This window comes from Morone saxatilis, unplaced genomic scaffold, assembly GCF_004916995.1.
Source record: "Morone saxatilis isolate NCDOM2014 unplaced genomic scaffold, NCSU_SB_2.0 Contig16, whole genome shotgun sequence".
NCBI lineage: Eukaryota > Metazoa > Chordata > Actinopteri > Moronidae > Morone > Morone saxatilis.
This window is the reverse complement of record NW_023339718.1, coordinates 12184646-12205086: the sequence shown is the minus strand read 5'-3', so window position 1 is coordinate 12205086 and position 20441 is coordinate 12184646. Positions and strand designations below refer to the sequence as shown.

The 20441-nt window shown below is 40.5% G+C and overlaps 1 protein-coding gene across 1 annotated transcript in view; it reads left to right on the top strand.

Moving 5' to 3' along the window:
• The window catches only part of ptch1 (patched 1), a 49135-nt gene extending 44400 nt beyond the window's left edge, over positions 1 to 4735 (top strand). The window contains exons 21-24 of the mRNA XM_035658698.1: positions 710 to 809; positions 910 to 1266; positions 1377 to 1929; positions 2045 to 4735. Coding sequence (XP_035514591.1) covers positions 710 to 809; positions 910 to 1266; positions 1377 to 1928 — 1009 coding nt within the window. The 3' untranslated portion in view covers position 1929; positions 2045 to 4735. The remainder of the gene's footprint in view (positions 1 to 709; positions 810 to 909; positions 1267 to 1376; positions 1930 to 2044) is intronic.
• The last annotated feature ends 15706 nt before the right edge of the window (positions 4736 to 20441 follow it).

Here is a 20441-nt window from a genome sequence, read left to right as displayed (position 1 = left end):
AAATTCTATACCCTTCACTTCATTTGTTTGCCTCTCCCTCTCTCTTTTTTAGAGCCAGAGAGGAGAGAGAGGCCCCTGTCCTCTTGTGCCCCGTTTCCCTCCCGCTTACCCTCTTTTCTCCTTTACCTCCCTTACCTTTCCTCCTTCAATTCTCCTTGTTTGCTTTTCTTATGGTTTGCTTTTCCACAGGAGAGGTACCCCGCCACCCCACCATCACCACCCCACCCACATTCTTTTTTTTCTTTCCTCCCATGCCTTTGAATTAACCAGCTCTGGCTAATCATGCTACCCCTTTTCTTTTCTCTCTGTGGCATCTTTAAGACTAACCCTCTTTGGCAGGACTTAGAAACACACAAGGTACATTTCTGTTTTGCTCCTCAAAACCACAGTGCATGCCTGCCTGTCTGTGGGGGGTTTATATATGTGTGTGTGTTTGGGGAGTGGCTGGGTGTCTTTGTGGAAGTATTATTTCGGGCATGTGTAATGGTTGATCTTGCACATGTCTCCCCATGTCTAAACCACTGTGGTTTGCGCAGGTATTTTCTTTGTTTTTTTCGCCTGCTCTGTTTCTCTTCTTGTCTGTCTCTGTTGTTCTAATCATGACATTTTCTTGTCCTTCATCCTACAAGCACACACACAGTTCCGTGTAGTTAAATGATTCATTAAATTAAAGTTTATTCCATATGTGTGTGCCTGTGGTGTGTTGCAGGTATTTCTTTGCAGTGTTGGCCATCCTTACAGTTCTTGGAGTACTCAATGGATTGGTCCTTCTTCCAGTATTACTGTCATATTTTGGGCCCTATCCAGAGGTAAGATCCCCCAAAAATACAACTGCAAGAAAATGGAAAAGTGTGAAAAAGTTTGTGATAAAAAACTTGCCTCCTTACCTTCTTCCCTCTCATCTCTCAGGTGTCTCCTGTCGATGGTCGTAGCCGGTTACCCACCCCTTCCCCAGAAGCCCCTCCTCACGTGGTCCACTTCTCAGTCCGTCCTCACCACACCACTGCAGCCACCACCACCTCTGGTGCAGCTTCAGACTCGTCGGACTCGGAGTACAGCTCTAACACCACAGTGTCTGGTATCAGCCAGGAGCTACAGAACTACAACCTGCCCTCACACAGAGGACAAACTCGAGCAGAGGAGCAGCAGTACCACCTCCAGACTAGCAGGGGCAGAGCAGCCAGGACAGAGGAGGAAAGGAGAGCAGGATCAGGGCATAGGCGCTCAGCCAGGCAACCTGACCCTCCCGCTTATACCATGTCTTCGGTAAGAAAATGTACCCCTTTGTGTTGCATGTACGATTCTCTAATTGGAGATTATCTAATTTCTCATTTACAGATTTAAAAAAATACATATCTTATTGTCGTGTTCTACAGTCTGTCTCCTCTCAGGGTTGTGATTCTGGGCCCCAGCCCAGGGCTACTCAGCGTAACAGCAGCAGGGACCCCAAGACCCAGCTGCACTGGCAGGTCCCGCCCCCAGCCCGCCCGCGCATGGACGCTTTTGAAACTGCTACTGAGGCTGGGGGCCATTATGGCTCACACAGCCATAGAGAACATTCAGCAGGCCATAGAGCCCGCTCTTCCCACAACCCACAGCCTAATCACCACCTCCCACACCACCACCACCCCAACCCCACCCCGTATTGCCAACCCATCACCACAGTAACAGCGTCAGCTTCCGTCACTGTCGCCGTTCACCCAGCCCCCTTGTCCAACCAGAGCTCCCCCTCTTCCTCTTACCCAGGATACACTGCAACGGACAGTTACTGCCCATCAGGGCCGGAGGAGCCCGGGCCTGCCTTCCAGGACCCACATGTTCCACTGGACACCCACACTGGGGCCAGAGGGGTCAAGGTGGAAGCCATGGAGCTTCAAGATTTGGAGTTTGAGGCAGCTGAGAACAACAGTGGCAGACGGGCAAGCTGAGGTTAGCTTTCACCTACTTCTGTGGATCCATATGTATTATAATTGTCCTTTTAGAAATGTATTAAATACTATTTTATCATAAAGTACTGACAAAACAATCTCCTTCTTGTTTCCAGTTGTGGAGAACAGAAGTACAACGGCCAAAGATGGACTCCTCTGTATTACTAAGCAGCTGACCCGGCCTGGCGCAGCCCAGCTCAGCATAGCCCAGCCCGGCTCATCCCCGGCCCTAAGCAGCAAAAAACTTGCCAGTGTTGCCGTCATGGTGCTCATTCTTACTGTAACCCAGTGGACTATTGTCTTAGATATTTCTATCTATATTTAAAAGATGTATACATATGTAAATATGAACAAAAAGTAGCTATAATTTTTGGAGCTGTACAACTCCTCATGTTAACAGACTGGGGCTGCCATTTTATGGTGTGTGTGTGTGTGTGTGTGTGTGTGTGTGTACAAACGTGTGTATGAGAGAGAGAGAGATAGATCTCTGATTACTGTTCATTCATCTGTGGATCTGTGCCATTAGGAAGCTTCATCTAAACAAAATACCTGTCAGCATTCACTGTTGCTGCTCAAAATATTTTTTTAAATAATATACATTTATAACTCTATGCAAATGTCTCTTTAAACAAAAGAAGTGATCTGTCTACATATATGTGTGGGTGTGTATGAACTCGTAGTAGTTGTGTAGGGCTGTATGATGTGACACAGCCCCATTATTTTTTGGCTTAAACATCAGATACATCCTCAGAATAGACTAACATTTACACTCATTTAAAACATGAGGGAAATTGTTAGAATTATCAAACAGGGCTATGGTATATATGTGTGTGTGCGCGTTATGTGTGTGTGTGTTTATTATTGTATAAAGGTACGCATGTTAAACTATTAATTTTTTATCACAAACCTGTGGTAGTTATGAAACAATTACTGTTTAACTTGACACGCTATGCGTGCTATTTAAGATGAGCAGATATGAAGAAATTTTAAAAGCAGTTTTGTTGTTTTGGTTTGTTTTGTTCTTTTAGTTATTGCCTCTGCATTGGAACCTGTTTCTGCTCTCAGCTTTGTATCACTGTCTGTTAGGCTGCTCTCTGGTCGTATTTTACTGTAAGAGGTTATGTATTGTTTAACCCTAGCAGGCTCAAAACAGGTTCTTATACTGACATATGAGCAGTAAACCCACCTCAGAAACTCACTTTGCCATTACAGGGACATTCACATTACTGATTCTGGAACAGGGTCAACACGGGGCACTATTTCTATACCCTAAGTGGCTGTGTCTAGTGGATAAGCTAAAGCTCAGACTATATACTGTACAACCCGATTCAACATGGCACTTGACTGCATTTAAACTTAATTCACAGGAATATCTTGCCTCAAGTATCTCTTTATTTCTGTCCAACCAATAAGCTAGCCTACGCAGCCTGCTTAGGGCTAAGCCCTATATGGCCTGACAATGTGCTCTATGTGTGTCTCAGTGTATATGTGTGTACAAACATTTATGTGTGTGTGGTAGTCCATCCTCTTACATCCGTCTCAGCTCTCTTTTAGTGACAGTAAAGACAACTGGCCCCAATTTGGCCTCATCGTCCCCACTGACCTCAGCTAATAAAAATCCACAACATAACGCCATGACACTAATTGGACGCCCCCCCTCAACTGCCAAATGGCACAACCCAGAGCCTCAGGGGTCAGAGTTTACACTGCCAGCCCCTCTCTCTACCAACAATGGCCAGTTTATATCTGCATGTGTGTCTGTGTCAGCCTGTATACCTGTAACCACCCCCCCAGTTCCACATTCAGGCCCCTTTGACCCCATCATTCACCCCCTCCACATCCCAGTTTGCTTCCACGTTTTACACTCTGACTTCCTGTTGAACACTTCCTGTTGAACATGTGTAGCTCTCCTAGAAGACTTTGGAGTTCTCTTCCTTCTGTCCAACATGTTATGTCAGCTGCTTGCATGAAATAGGTTGTTCTGTTTGTTTTTCATTTTGTTTTCTCCCAATGTCACATTGGCAGTAGCGGAGAGAATCATAGCTGGCAACTATTTTATTCATTTTAAATGTTTTTTCATTTGTTTTTGTTTTCAACGTTCAATTGCGATATTTATATTTTTGTAATATAAAATATGTTGTTATTTTTCTTTCATTATTGTCGTGATGCCAGTGGATAACAAATGCAGGGATTTTTATGTCTATTGAAAAAAAACACTATTACAGTTTAATGTTTTTACATTAATGTTTGATCTGTATAAAGTGCTTACTAATGTTAAATAGGAAAAAAGAGTATATAACATTTTACACTACAGGTCTCATCATAGCTCTTAGAGGATTTTAAAAGGAAAAAAAAATCAGTGGTTCTTCCAGACTACCATTTTGGTCTTGGTTGGCGTGGATGTATGCTGTTTTCAGTTACAAAGATAAATGTATGCCATATAATTTATTTATATGAAAATTTATTTTTGTAGTGTACATAGTAGTTGTCAAGGTATTTGACAGAAGTATATTTTTAAAGAGTTTATATGTAATGATATACCATAACAGAAAACCTTAAGGTGCACACTTTCACTGCTAACTGTCCTGTGAGACAACATCGACACCTCCCCTTCAGTATTATTTTCCGATCGTTGGAGAGAGACAGCTGTTTCTATGGGTTTGTCAAAGGCTAGCCATGAAAGTAGAAAATTGTACTAGCTCTCTAAATATTAATGTTCAAACACTGATAGAATTCTAACAAATAAAAATATTATAACTTATTTGTCTCTTTGTTCATAACTTTAATAAATGGAAACTTAAAAAGATGGCTTTGGTCTGACTGTGACTTAATGGTTTCAAAAGGGTTTTGTTTCACATTTCTAGGAAATACATGCAGAGAGTTATTCTTGCAGTTTAGCAGAGAAGCTTTATACACTCGTGTCTGCATGGTAAATATGAAGCTACAGCCTGCAGCTAGTTAGCTTAGCACAAAGACTGGAAACAATGGAAACACCTGGCTGTGTTTAAAGTAAAAAAAAAAAAATGCCTTCCAGCACCTCTAAAGCTTAAGAGGTTAACATGTAATGTCTTGTTTGTTTAATCCGTGTAATAAACATAAACAGTGTGTTGTGGTGTTACAGGGTAATCTGCTAGACTATTTCTTGGCCAGGTGTACTTAAGTGTTAAATAACAATTTACAGTGTTTTTTGGTTTAAGCAAATGAGATACAAGGTACTAATGAGTGAGCTTTAGAGGTGCAGGTAGGTAGGTTTTTTTGCCTTTGGTCAGAGCCAGAGTCTCTTTCCCCCCGTTTCTGGACTTTATGCTAAGCAAAGCTAACCGGTTTCATATTTACCTTCCTATCTTCTCATGTAACTTGCAACAAAAGTGACAAATTACTAACTATTCCTTTAATTTCTGATTTGGAATTCCACATACTATGTCATACACACCTTCTGTAACTCTCTTTAATGAATAGTCTTGAATGAAAAAAACATTTTCATACAGTTTTAGTGAGGCAGGCATTACAAACATCACCTCAAAATATTTCTGGTATTCCCCATTAAGAAGAGCTACAGGTAAACATGACCTCTCCCCTCCCACCTCTCTTCCCTCCCTTCCCGTGTCCTGCAGTGTAAAACTCTGACATCTGGTCTAGAGCCCTGAAGCCCTCCCCAACAGCCCACCCAGCTCCGCCCCTGCACCCCCCACCTCCACTCCCTGTTTGGTATGATTTTGATTGACAGCTTTATAGACTGCAAGGAAATTGGTTGTAGTTACAATACAGCTGGCCTGTTCGGAGTAATGAAAAAGGGCATGTGGCCTTGAGCTTACTGCACTGATGGTGAGAGAGAGTTCCTTGTCAACTGCATGGGTGGCAGCTATTTATTCTCATACGCAAGGACTGTAAGAGAAAGTTTTAAACTCGCCACCATGCACGAAACATGTAGCTAAAGCACTTTGATCAAAATACAATTAAACCTTATGTAACATATTCTGCATTGTAGCCAAAAACTATGAATTGCAAATATCCAGCTGTGTCCTTTCTGTTGTTCCTAACTACAAATAGAAGATCAGTTTTCCAAAGTCACAATCTCAACCTGAATTTCAAGGAGGCTGAGGAACTCACTGACCCTGAATCAGTGGTTAGAGGCAGGCAGTAGGCATGTCATTATCTTTTAAAGCCAATAAAGGCACACTCTGGTGCATGCTGTCCAACCAGTGCAAAGACTAAGGCTGACATCTTACAAATGACAGGGTGTGTTTGGAAAGCTGGGTGGCAGGGTGTTGTGTGTCATGTTTTTAACTTTTCTAAGTGGACTTGACATTTTTAGTCTGTTGCTCGAAGAGAACACAGAGCAAAGGGTAGAGACTGATGCTGGTGACAAAGATGAAAGTCCTTTCCCATGAATAGTGGGGTATTTTATTCTTTGGCCTATGTATGACCTGTGAACAAGTTTTTTGTGTGTGAGTGAACAGCAGTTTGAACTACTTTTAGTTAAATCTACTACAAGGAGATTTTAACTGGAAACAGTCTTAATAACTTTACTGATGCATCAATATGATCTTGCATATGAGACAATCAGCGAGAAGAGAAGATTGCAATATAGTAATAATATTACTATAATAATAATAATATTACCACCTGGTAGGATTCCCGTCAGAATCAACAAATAAGTTTCTTGTTGCTGCTTTAACCAGACTAGATTTCTCCCTAGGGTAGCTTTGCTGCCCAACTTCTTCCAGTGTGAAGTAATTGGCATTGTAGCTTGCAAAGCTATACTTTCAAAGTAGCTTCCCCAAATTCTGTTTTTGGGTGATATGGTTCGCTGAGTTGTGCTCTTTCACCAGCACTCACCTCATTTGTTGGAGGACCCTAGGTCACCAAACCAACACACCCCTCCCTTCTCTGGCCCTGCCTTACCCTTTAGCCCCCTCACCTCCAGCCTTTTCACAAACACATATATGCACCCATGCACACACACTCAGAGTTGCCCTCAGAGGTGGAACTGCACACATTGTGAAGAGTGCTTCATTGAAGCTAACGAGCTCTGGGTTGTTAATGAATGAGTGTTTCCTGTACCTGTCCTCCAACAGAAAGGGGGTCGGAGGGAGAGAAAGATGGAGGGAGGACAAAAGAGGAAGAGAGAGGAGGCAATTAAGAAGTTCCTTCTCTCCTGGACTAATGGACTGTTCCGCTGTGGCTCTCTGCCCAGACTGGGTGACAATAGAGCGGATACATACTATACAACAAAGCCTTTTTCGTTCTTCTTTCATTCAATCATTTCTTTTTTGAATTTTCCTTGCTTTCTCATTTCAAATGTACATGTGTTGAGGGAATTGTGTAAAAGGAATTATTGATTCCTCTGTTCCAGTCCTTCTTTTCCATCCATCTGTCCCTCCCTCTCCCTCTTTCCATCTTTCACTCATTCCCTGAAAGGCTTGTCCATCGTCACCTGCCGGCAGAGCTAAACCCTCTGAGTGTATACTCTCCTCTACATGAATGATTGCTCTGTTGACATGACTGCATGGGACACACACAAAACACACACATACACTCCTGCCAGATCCAGGGCCAGATTTACACATTCTTTATAAAAGCGGAGGTTAAGAATAAATCTGCAGGAAGCATCACACGGTGTGTTGATACAACTCCAGGTCCAGACAAATGGGGGTTTTACCATTGAGGACTCACAGACACCTTGAAAACCACTTTGGACACACGCTTGCTTCTGTGTGTGTGTGTGTGTGTGTGTGTGTCTGTGTGTCTGTGTGTGTGCATGTGTCCAACAATATGCGTATGAACACTGTTTGCCAGATTGGGGTCAAAGTTGCTTGAGGTTTGAATGGAGGTTCCTTGAATTAGATCTGTACATTTCATATTAGCCTGATCTATAATGACTTTACATTTGAGGGCTAAAAATTAAGATGATATGTACTCGCATCCTTAGACTTTAAAACTTGCTGCAGTGTAATTCTGAGAAATGGTTCAACATTTTGGGAAATACACTAATTAGCTTTCTTGTTGAGCTTTAGCTGGGAAGATCGACACCACTCTTCTATCTGTTTGCTAAATATGAAGCTAAAACCAGGAGACAGTTAGCTTATAGCTTAGCATAAAGACTGAAAGGGAATTAGGGGGAAATATCTAGTCTGGCCTGCCTTCTAGCACCTCTAAAATCTGACTTTATTTTAACTCCACATAAAACTTTTTTTTTTCGTCATTTTTCTGTCTTGTATGTGTATAGATTGAAGTCAGGAAGGAAGCAAGGGGAAATTAAACTACAACTTTCTTTTAAAATAAATTAGATTAAATGTGTTAATTTGGTGTTATGTGCAGCTTTTATTGAATTTATTCAACTTCATATATATTTATATATAGATGTATTATTTAACTGTAGAGAGATTGGTTAACTGTTTCCCCCTGCTTCCAGGTTTCATGCTAAGCTTCGCTAATCAGCTGCTGGCTGTAGCTTCACATGTATGTATGGTAATTTACAGTGAAGATGAAAAACAGACATGAGAGTGGTATTGATTTTTTTCATTCATCTCTTGGTAGGCGAATAACCTTATTACCCCAAAATGTCAAACAACAATACTATTCCTTTGAGGCAGAAAAACAGCAACTATGAGGTTCTAACGCCATAAAAAAAGCACATTTCTCTTCTAATCTATTCTATTCTGTTCTATTCAGCAGTCTCAAGGTGGGTGGTTTTGGGCGGGTGTTGGTGCTGGTGTTCAGTCCCACCCAGGGACTAGTTTGACTTGGCTGGCTGTTTTATCTCCCACAGAGGGAGTGCGTTCTTCCTCCAAGACCGATCCAGAAGAATGTGAGGTCCAAGTCTCCAGTGGACAGACTTACATAAGCTTAGCGTTAAAGCGCTGTTCTGCAGGCTGCAGTGGTGAATAACAAGTAAATAGCCCTTATGAGAATGACATGTGAGAAATATGCTCGGCATTTGACATATTGGAGAGAGCAGTGATGCACGATTGTCAGGATACAAATTCTGAGTGTATATCTGTGCTGGGTTTGCAAGTGTTGCAAGAGGGACTCCAGCATCTGTCTTCTCTTCTCTCTCCTTCTCTAAAACTCTCTTAGTTTGTATGTCTGAGAGGGATTAAAGTTGGAATTCAACTTTCTGAAATCAGATGTGCCTTTGACATGCAGTAAATGTGCACGTATATATCTTGTCTTCATTCATATTATAATTATTTATATGACAAAGCAGCATTCACACTTCTTGAATTCCCATGCTAGGGCACAGCATTCATGGTCCCCAGAGGATGAATCCCAATGTCTTTGGTGATCCGCTAACTTTTCCTCTAGCACCACCAGCAGGTCAGGTTTTATTTATCCGGTGAAATACCTACAGGATAGATTGGCACAGTATTTGGTACATATATTCATGGTTTCCAGATGTTAAATCTTACTGACTATAGTGATCCTGCAACAGTCTGACAGAGATCTCTTTTTATCTAAATTTCAACCAACCAAAGACAAGTTTGTTCTTGTCTTTGACAAAATAACCCACAAAAACTATTGAAAATATAACCAATGTTTAGTGATGATCAGAAGATTTTAGCATGCTAACACACTAAACTGAGGTGGCAAACATGGTGAATATTATACCAGCTTAATGTCAGCATTTTAGCACGACCTTAGCATTAAAATCAGCCTCATAGAGCAGCTAACATGACTGTAGACTCTTCTCATATCGATCACTAATTTTCCACTTACGGTTGCATTCCAAAACGGAAATATAACATTTTGGATCAGAATTATGTTTTTCATAGCCAAGCATTCTTTCATTCATACATGACATGAGTGACTGTTCTCTACAAAAGCTTTTGTTGAACACATTTTCTTACACACTACTACAGCTCTCCAGGAATCCTCCGAGAGAAAGAGGGAAAGAAGAAGAGCGAGGGAGACAGAGCAGCGCAGAGGTCCAAGACAGCGAGGGAACCAGATCCAATTCTTAGAAACAGCTGACATGATTCACTATGCATTCAGCAGTGTTCAAAGGCTTCTGCCGCAAGAAAGGTCCACCAACAGTGCCAAAGATTGTATCTCTCATAGTCTGCAGTAAAAAGCTCAAGATATTTGCCAAGATTATCATTACTGTTGGCTGTTGTCGCTGCATTCAGACAACACTCTAAACGAAATGCTGAAGTACAGTCATTTGTAATATTTTCCTGCAACTTTCACAGCTTCATATTTCTTTCATGCAGTGCAGATTCAGACCACCCTTTCTTAAGCTTGAGATCTAAGGCCTGAAACAAGTAGTTTAATTTTTTATATAGTCAGAAAAGAGGAAATGTACTTGATCAAGGCTAATAGAAAGACAAACCGAGTGAGAGAGAATAAAGTAAAAGGTGTAATCAAGTCATAGAAGAGGGGCAGAAAAAAGACGAGGAGTGAAGACAGATGGAAAATAAAAGCAGAAAGGGGGCTGGAAGATGGTTGATGGTAGATGGGAGTAGTCGTATGAGAGTAATTATAATGACTGATGTTGTTTACTCCCATTTCCCCTCGCATCATTTATTCTGTGGAGGTGGAAAACCCACCCACTCTTTCTTTGCGTTACAGACGAGTGCTACAGAGCATTGCCAAGCCATGTCATAATCTGTCCTCTTCCGCTTATACTGGAAGCATTTATCCTGCCCTGGGCTTCTCTCTTTCCACCCTCATTCACTTATGTTCTTCTTCCATCAGACTGATCTCTTTTTGTCTTTTTCTTAACTTTCTGTTTGCCTTTGTTTCTATCTGTCTCCCTTCTAGCTCCCTCTTTCCATTCTTTTGTTTTCATTACCGCTGTGTTGACACGGCTGTGTGTGACTGCTGTGATTGGGCCGAGCACATGTAAGATGTTAGCATGATGTACGGCCGTTTACACTGAAAATGACAAACTGAGGTTGGATGCTGTCATCCTTTCTTCCTTTTGTTTAATGTAGTTCTGGTGGCATGCACACACATAGACACACACACACACACACACACACCAGATGAACGCACACCACCCACCTCTTTGTTGAAAATATGCTGTTTGTCTTTGCCAGAAAACATGCAACAATGTATGGAAACAGATGCGTCATCTTAAGACGCAAAGGGGGGCAGAAGAGGGAAAGAGAGAGACAGAAAGAAACCCACAACTAAATATTTTCATCTGTGTCTGGTAGTGTTGAGCGAATACACGATTCTGCAAAGCCAAACGAAACTAGAGCATATGATTTCACATGTCTCTAACACTTTGTACTAAGGAGGAGGGTTTAAATTGCAGGTCATAAAGGAAATAATAGTGTTACAAATGACTAAAAGTACAGTAAAGTTGAGGAGGGTCTTTCCTTGGTGATGATGGTAAACACTTTGGAATTTGCTAATGATCTGCCCATTCACAAAGACGTGAGCAGAGGAGAGGAGAGATATTTTTTTTCTTCCATCTGTGCTTATTGATTCTGGCACCATGACAGATGCCTAATGAGAAACAGGGCTGGAGGAGAGCTCTGAGGACCCCAGCGGGACGTTCAGTCTGAATCAACGCACAGACACATGCACAGAAAATATACATGCAGATTCGAACGCACACATTCGTGCCCGATGTAGATGCACAGAGACAACCATATATAGCATTCGCAGACACAGACAGAATGATAAAATGGATGTCACCAATATTCACTTACACTGACCTCCACTGTGTGTTAAAGTTATTTTTTCAGATGGTAATGAGGGTTCAAGATTTAACACTTGAACCTATAAGTCTTGCTGAGCTCACTTGGACAAATAGGCTAAACAAATGGACACACAGAGATAAATCCAGTCAGTGAATATAAATATAACATGAGAAAAATGAGTAAAATCTGCCGAGTACGATAACCATAAAAGAAAAATGATCCTATTGCATTCCTGCGCTCCTGCTCTTTTCACAATAAGTTGTGGCTCAGCAGGAAGAGCAGGTCATCCGCTGATTAAAGGATTGGCTGACCGATTCCCAGATCCTCCTGTCCATTTATCAAAGTGTCCTTGAGCAAGCTATTGACCCCAAATTGCTCCTGATGGTCAGGTGAACAACTGGTAGCTCAATCGCTGCTATCAGTGTGTTAGTTTTTGTGTGAATGGAAAATTGCAGAGCACTATACAGATGCATTCATTTACCATTAATAGCCCTGTATCCCCTGTTAAGTCACTTAATTGTATGTTTTTTACCCAAGAATCCATATAGAGATGAGACTGTAATGGAAATTACGGTAAAGTAAGAAACAGTAAAGTAAGAAAAACTATTATAGTTTATTGCTTTATTTTATTACAGTAAAGGATTTAAAACTCACTTAGAATTAATATTTCTTGATTTCTTGGCAGAGTTGTCCTCTAGGCCCTAGAGGACAACTCTGCTCTGACACACACACAAACACACACACGCACACACACACAGAGAAACATCTGACACAGTTAAATAAGCAGGAGTGCTGTGAGTTATTTTCTTTCATATCTCCTTGCGTGACATATATTTACTCAGAGTATGTGGTGTATCTGTTTCGCCACTGATGAGCCAGTGCAAACTTTAAGGTCTGAAAGCCAACCCTCACACACACACAAACTTAAACAGAGACATGATTGGAGTGGAAGCTGTCGGAGAAGGATTTTAGAGCAGGAAGTGTGTAATTATCGTGGACAGAGGGGCAGATAGATGGATGTGTGTGTGTTTAACACTCCCCCACAATTTCCCTGCAATCTACTGGACTAATAGGAAGCAGGTGTGTTTGTGTGTGTGTTTCTATGCAGTCCATGTGGTTGTATGAATATACATGTGTGTGTGTGTGTACAGAATGTCACAGTAAAAACGGACAGCTCTGGTATCTGGTTGTTGAACTTGGACGATGAATGAGTGACAGGGACAAAGTTGTGCTGGGGGCCAACTTGCTGCCATATTGAGGTCAAATACAGTCCTCGGGGGGCCCAAGTTAGAAAGAACAGATTCTCGCATTTGAAACACTACAAACTGTGTTCCCTTTTTACTTTTACTTGTTCATTAACTAGTAGTCTGAGAATAATAATCTATACAGCAAAGGGCAGGAGGACAAAACATTCTGTCTGTTCACTGTAATATAAAAAAAATACTTTTTGTACAGTACTAGTTGCTTATAATTACTATATTTTTCCCAACTTTAGGCTGTGTTGTGTGCTGTTGTGTGTGGCTTAAATACTAATTTGTGTATGAATACCACCAGAAAGTATTTTTTTAATCTGCTGGTGAAAGGAACAATTAAAAGGTAAAAGTTAGATGTAACAGATGAAGTTTTATTGGCAATGATTTTCTTACTGACTGATTGCAAACGTCTCAGCTGGTTCTCTTCTTACTGGTTGAAGACTGTAGCAGGCAGCTGTGTAAAATGTAACCATCTGTAATCAGAGGGAGTATTAACCTGTGGAACACTCACACACACTCATATGCAATCAGAAAGCACAGCATGAATCTGTAATTTATTTCATTTGGAAAATAAACATATAGAAAACTTGTACAAACGGTTCCCTAATAGTATTCATAATTGTTCACAGTAAATATTGTGTGTGTGTTGTGGGTCTGTGTACATGTGTGTGTGTGGGGGTGCGTGCCGGTGTGTACAAGCTTATGCATGCAGTACTGTTTCGCATTGGTCACAGAACCTCTCTCCCTTTCTCAGCCAATCCCCAGTTTCCTCTTCAAAGCAATAAAGAAGCATGCTTTAAAAATGCCTGGAATTGCCATAAAAAGTGTGTCCTGCTGAATACATGTGTTTGTGCATAAAAGAGAAAGCAGATGATATAGTAAATATGTGTTTGTATAGTATAAGTATTGTATAAATTATTTGGTCCCATGTATTATTCCTCACCAGACCTATAAGTGATTTCCTTATATGTGAAACATGTAGAAAGGGGTTATGTAAGGTAAGAGCCGTTCCTCTAAGCAGGATTTTACACACATTTTCTGTGACTGCTCACACCAGACATTATGAGACAGTTGAGGCTGGGTAGGCTGTGATTTCCTTTTAAGGCTCCTCTGTGTTACTGTGTCTACTTTTATATATTTTATGTGTCATTTTAGTTAAACATGATAGTGGAATTCTGGTGAAGGGGTTGTGATGTACAAGTAATGCAAAACAAAGAAAATAAAGTGGTCTCAGGATACAATCCAGAGAAAGTAATAACAATATAGAATATATAAAACACAAATGCATGCTCAATGCCAAATAAATTTTTGTTAAAAATCTCAATGAATTCCATGGCAGTGGGGCGTGGTAAGAAAATGCTCTGCCACCAATAGATTGCTTATTCATCTTTTGAGATAACCTTCATTCTGTGGTATACACAAAGAAAGTGAAGAAATGGGGACAGCCACTGCTAAGTATTTTTTATCTCTGAAACTTCTTAATATAATCTCAATTTACAAAAAAACACCATGCACTCACACACACATATGCCCACACGCACACATATAGGAAGACCCGAAAACAATTTCTTTAAACACAAATCCATTTATAAGTGAGAGCTGGCCCCTGTCTGGAAACTCCTCTGACAGCTCTTCCTTTCTCTTCTGAAAAGTGCTATTTTATTCTTTCCCTCACCTCTCTTCCTCCTCCTCATCTCTATGTCCTCTTTCTATCATCTCTCTCACTCTCACTCCCTCTCCTAACAGCCAGACATTCAGAGCTAAGTCCAAACGGATCTGAAGATTTTTAACGGCACATTCCTCTGCTTTAATTTGAATGTCTCCTTCCTTTTCCTCCTCCATTGCTTCAACTGTCCTCAGGCTGGGGGACAGCTATTTCATCCACAAAAAGACCTGAATTGACATGTACTCAGACACATAAATGTACAAATGTTTTAAAAAGATTTATTGGTTCTGAGTGATGGACAAGTGTGGTTTTCACAGAGAGTCAAGAAAGACAGAAGTGAGAGATGTACAACTCATCATCTAAACTCCATCTGTTTAAGCAAAGAAAAAACTACAACATTTGTTTCAAAAGCATTAAGCATTTAACTTGAGTGGAAAAAGTACTGTGTGTCTCCACACATTGATGTTACCTGTATATAGAAAAACCTACCGTGCTACCCAGACATTTTACCCCAGTGAAGTTGCAGGTGTCAGGGTGGGAAGGGGTTGAGCTGACACTGACACTATTCAAAGTGGATACATTTGAAAACACCAGTCTTACAATGTATTGGGGTTGGAGAATGCAGAAAACACTCATGCATGATTGTCGTGATAAACTTCTTAAAATGGTTAATGGACTCAAAATCACAGAATACAGATGTTGTCAATTACTGTTTTTTATAAGTCAGATGATTATACAGTTATGACGTACTGATTTTATTGAGGTTTTCAGTGCAGCATCTGAACTTAAGTTGGCATTTGTAATCCTTAATCAAATTCCTTATTTTTATTACTTTTGTTACTTTGAAAAAGAGGGACACAGATCAAGTTGGAAGGGACAAAAACAGACATTTATCCCTAAGACAAATGAAAGTGCGTCAGCCCCTTTCTAAGGGAACTATCAATCCAACCACACTCCTTTTTAGATGGTGGCATTACTGTGGCTCCATTTATTAGACATTAAACATTAGACTGACTCTTCCGCATGAATGTGAGCATGGACAGAATTAATGAGATCAAGATAACGCCACAGTTGGTGATAATGTACACTAGATTTCTTTAGATTGAACTCATCAGATATTAATTTATACCTGGGAAGTCATAAAAAATCTAAATGATTTATGCTTCAAATTATGTGCAGCCATTTCCATGCTTGTTTTGATGCAAACACACTTTCAAACTTTGCAGATGGAAAAGGCTGGTCTGGGAGGATGTGCTGAAGGCCGGGTAAAGGGAGACTCAGTGTGGGGGTTCTGTCTCAGTAGTGAGGGAAGGAGGGAAGAGAGGATGAAGGGGTGTTGGGATGAGGTAAGAATGGATGAAGGGAAGGGAAAGGGTGGGTGGATAGATAAAACGGACACAAACAGGGCAGGAAGGGGTTGACCAATTAACTTAATTAGATTTTCTTCAGGTAGGATGTACAGGAGCATTAGATCTCAAATCTTAGACAACACCTGTACTAAATGCCTTGAAACTCTAAACTTAAGTCTGTTTCAGTTTTATTGGTGGTATTTTTTATTGTAATACACAAAATTACAGGCTGAGCTCCCATGCTGTTTTGAGGGTAATGTAACGCCCTCTTCGACTTATTATCTCATTATGATGTTGAATGCTTATTTGTTGAGTTGCACTGCACTGCACACACATTTCTATCAACTTGGTTGACATAACAACAACTTAAAATGAAAGAGTGTGCATAAATATGTTGATACTTAGTATGTCAAAAACCGCAGAGGAAAAAGTAGGTTTTGTGCACCAGTTGATGTGCTTTGGAAAAATACCCAATTGGATTCAAAAAGAAAAAGAAAAAGAGCATGCAAACAGAGCTTAATGCTGCTTATCGCAGAGCTCATATTTTCCTCTTGTGGGATCCAGCAAGAGACACCACACACAGACTCACAGCAGCCCAGGCCATCAAACAGAGCAGTATCGGTGTGTGGTGCACTGAGACAGGCGTCAGGTCACGTAGGGCCACAGCAGCAGAGCCCGGTTGGTAATGGCTTTGGTCTGGACCAGAACTGGTAATAGGATTGGTCTGGATCAGAACTGACACATTTGTCAGCAGCTGTGCAGCTCCTGGGCTCAGCGAGCCCGGGATAAGCTCCAGAGGCTGATACCCAAGCTCTCCACCCGGCTCCATCTCTCTCTGGCCAAACCACAAGGTCAGAAAACAGCTATACTTCAAAAATTAGTGATCATGCGCTTTGCTTTTTTTTCCAAAAATCTATTTATGGTTGGGGTATGGGTTAGATTTATAATTTTAGGATGATAAACTGGTAACAACTTCCAGCTTCACAGTTTAGGCAGAAAGTAAGATTCTGTGCTTCTTATGTTATTTCAAATGATCCAGTGGGACAAAATGAGATGGATACCATGAGTGATATGAAGCACCTGCAAATTCAAGTTTACAAATCTAATCACATAGTGTAGCTCACTAACTGACATAAGAAAGAGAATAAGAATGTAAAGTCATACTAATTATCATTCAGTGCGTCTAAAAGATAAAATCTCTTCAATAAATCTTTTTGTAAATGTACTCTTTGTGTTTATTCAATTGTATTTTATTACACAGACAGTAACTGCTGGTACAGTCGCCCAGCTGGCAATGTCAAATCACTGGCTGCGATCAGGCCTCCATTCCAAGCATGAAAGCATACAAGCATACACATACACACAGACGTATGGACGAGTTACTGCCCACTGCGTGACAACCCGTCTCTTGGCTCTGTAATAATCACAGAGTAGCAGTACAGTAAAAACACACGTGGTTTACACTACATTTCTCCTAGCATCCATATGTGTGCCTATGCAAGCATAGGCATAGCAACACACACGCACAGCCACAAGGACAAACACACACACACACGCACACACACACACACATAAACACATGCATACACACACAAAAACATCAGTGTGTGGGTTTCCACTTTGGGCATCAAACCACACTTTTTGCAGTGGTTTTTCTTTCCTTCTCTCTCGTTTTTTTGAGTATTGCCAGGGACCTTGTTCCAAACCCATATGATGATGTTTTTACAAGACTTAGAAACATGCACACACACACACACACACACACATTCAGCATCCTGCATGTGAAGAGACCGAGCCCTGGTTGACCTACATGTTGGCCCAGGCAGGCAGCCAGGGTGGAGCTGATGGTGAACCTGAAACTGCTCCCTTCACTGGACATTTACTGATAGAGAAAAATGTTACGTGAAGGTTCTTTAATCAAACATCAGGAACAGTTTTTCATAAAATGTGAATATTTAAGGTTAGGTGTGTGTTTGTATGTATGTGTATGTCAGGTCTGGGTTAGACATTACAGGAATTTAAAGTCAGTATTTAACATTTAGGAGGATCTATTGGCAAAAATGGAATTTAATATTCATAGGTTTGTTTTCATTAGTGTATAATCACCTAAATATAAGAATTGTTGTATTTTCATTAAGTTAGAATGAATCATTTTTAACCACAGAGGGAGTGGGTACTCTCCACGGAGGCTGCCATGTTGAACCGCCATGTAGCCCAGAACAGACAAACCAAACACTGGCTCTAGATAAGCCCTTCAACATTTTTCGCAGCCACTGTATTGTCTCCTATGCTTGGAAGGCTTAGCTGTATTCAAATGGTTGCAATCTGCAACTTCACTGCTATGCCACTAAATCCTTCACACTGGCCCTTTAAGGAGCACTCAATATAAAGTAACATGATTACAAATAATCTTACATTAGGAAAACAATCACACTGTGCCTAATGGACTGTACTGAATCTAGGAAAAGTAGTAGTGACTGCTCACAATTTCACACAGATGTGGTGGAAAATTTTTTAAAAGAAAAATTTAAAAAAGATGTTGCACCTCACCAACATTTGTACGCAGTTTCCATGTTCTATTAGGGAAGCTGGCGACAAGCACCAAACTATGGGTGGGAAAATAGCACACACATATCGTATGTGCACACACCTGTACACATGCACACACGTACACACTCCCATCAACTCATACACACACATCCACAGGCCTGGGCTTTCCTACCACAGAAATTCTGATGTCTAATGTGGAGCCACTAGACCACTTTAAACACATTCCCCATCTTACAGACTGCACTGCCTTTCTGTAACATTCATACTGTGCACACATACAGTACATTCCATGGCTTGTGCGTGTATATTAAGTGGTATTCAAGTGGTATAGGCATTGCATTAACAGCCACCACTACATTTGACCACACTCAGACACATGCACAACAAGGACATATTTGAGACATAGAAACAAATTGTGAGTGTGTGTGTGCAGTTAAAAAAAAACACACTTTACTTGAATATTATCTCTTTCTCATGCAGGCACATATGCCCACAAGCACACACACTTGCACACATACGTGCACAAACTCATACACATGACATTACGTATGTTTAAACAACCATTTCCTGGTGCAGTGTGCTAGGCTGCTCGGGGGCTAACTGGAGCCTCTGGGAGATTTGTCAGTTTGAGCCATGCAGGTCGGGAACCCCTCAAAGTTTGCTTTGGGTTCCTGAGGGACACTCTCCGAACCCCTGAATTCCTAATCGTGGTATGCACTCTGCTTCGCCCACTGGACCCTGAAACTTAGGACACACACAAATACACTGATGAGAACATAAGCACGCATATATGCAGGGAGACGGTGTACATTTTCAAAAAGCCCATTATACACACACGCTCATACATACAGCCTGGTCTTTGTTTCAGGCATTTCCCAATTCATTTTAACCCTTGAACCACTAATGACTTGATGACAGGTTTATTTGAAAACTAAGAGCAGCTAGATATATCAAACTGTTATTAAAAATACAGATTTAATCATTCCATTACAATTTAATTCATGTTTGGAAAGAAATTTAGACAAACAGGTTTAAGCCAGGTCAATCAGTGAGATAGCTGTAACACATGTAATACCTGTAGATAATCCTTTAAATGAATAGAAATGTTGAAATGTTTTATCCACACAATTTTTTCAACATATTTTTTTCAGAATGACTCAACTTATTCGGATCAAGTTGTTTACATGAGAGTTTACAAAATAAATCTATTGTGTCTGTGTAACAACTGGAAAATTAAGGCGTGTACACCCATCTTATGTGTACATATCTTGCTCTGATACAGCTTTTTAAGGTAATTGTTTGTGGTGTTAGATTGTAAGCACTTATTGTTATTTTGTCAATCAGTGTTATTTCACCAAGGAAAGGCAATATATTTCCAGTGGATTATTTCCATTCATTTAAAAATAAAAGCATTTTTATTTTGCCTTGTGTCTCCTTTGCATCTTGGCATCTTCTGTTCTCAATTAAAGCTCTATAACTTAATAGCTGTATATATCTTAGTGTATTCACCTCACTCATTCATTCTGTTAATGCTGTTTATACTGTAAATATCTGCTAGTATATTCATATATATATATATCTATAATGTTATTTTTTTTTATATATCCCTGTACATGCACATTACTCTGCACTTTACTGCTTTGCACTTCTGGTTAGATGCTTAACTGCATTTCGTTGTCTAGTACTTGTACTTGTGCAATAACAATAAAGTTGAATCTAATCTAATCTAATCTAATCTATTCTAATCTAATCTAATCTAATCTATAAATTATTTTTGAAAGGTGTATAGGATGGGAGAAACACTGTGATAAACCATTTGATATCCAATGTAGTAAAATAAGCACATAATATATCTTCAATTTGTGTGTCAGCAAGTGGCTTCTCTGAGGAGTTTCTCCTTTACTGTTCCTACAGACATTTAACTCCATTTCCCAGCATGCACTGCCAAGAGAACGGGCGTGTGTTACGTGGCCTCTCAGCCAATAGTCTTCTTCCATACCCGGAGCTTCGGTCGTGAAGAGGAAGTTCAGTTTGATCTCTCT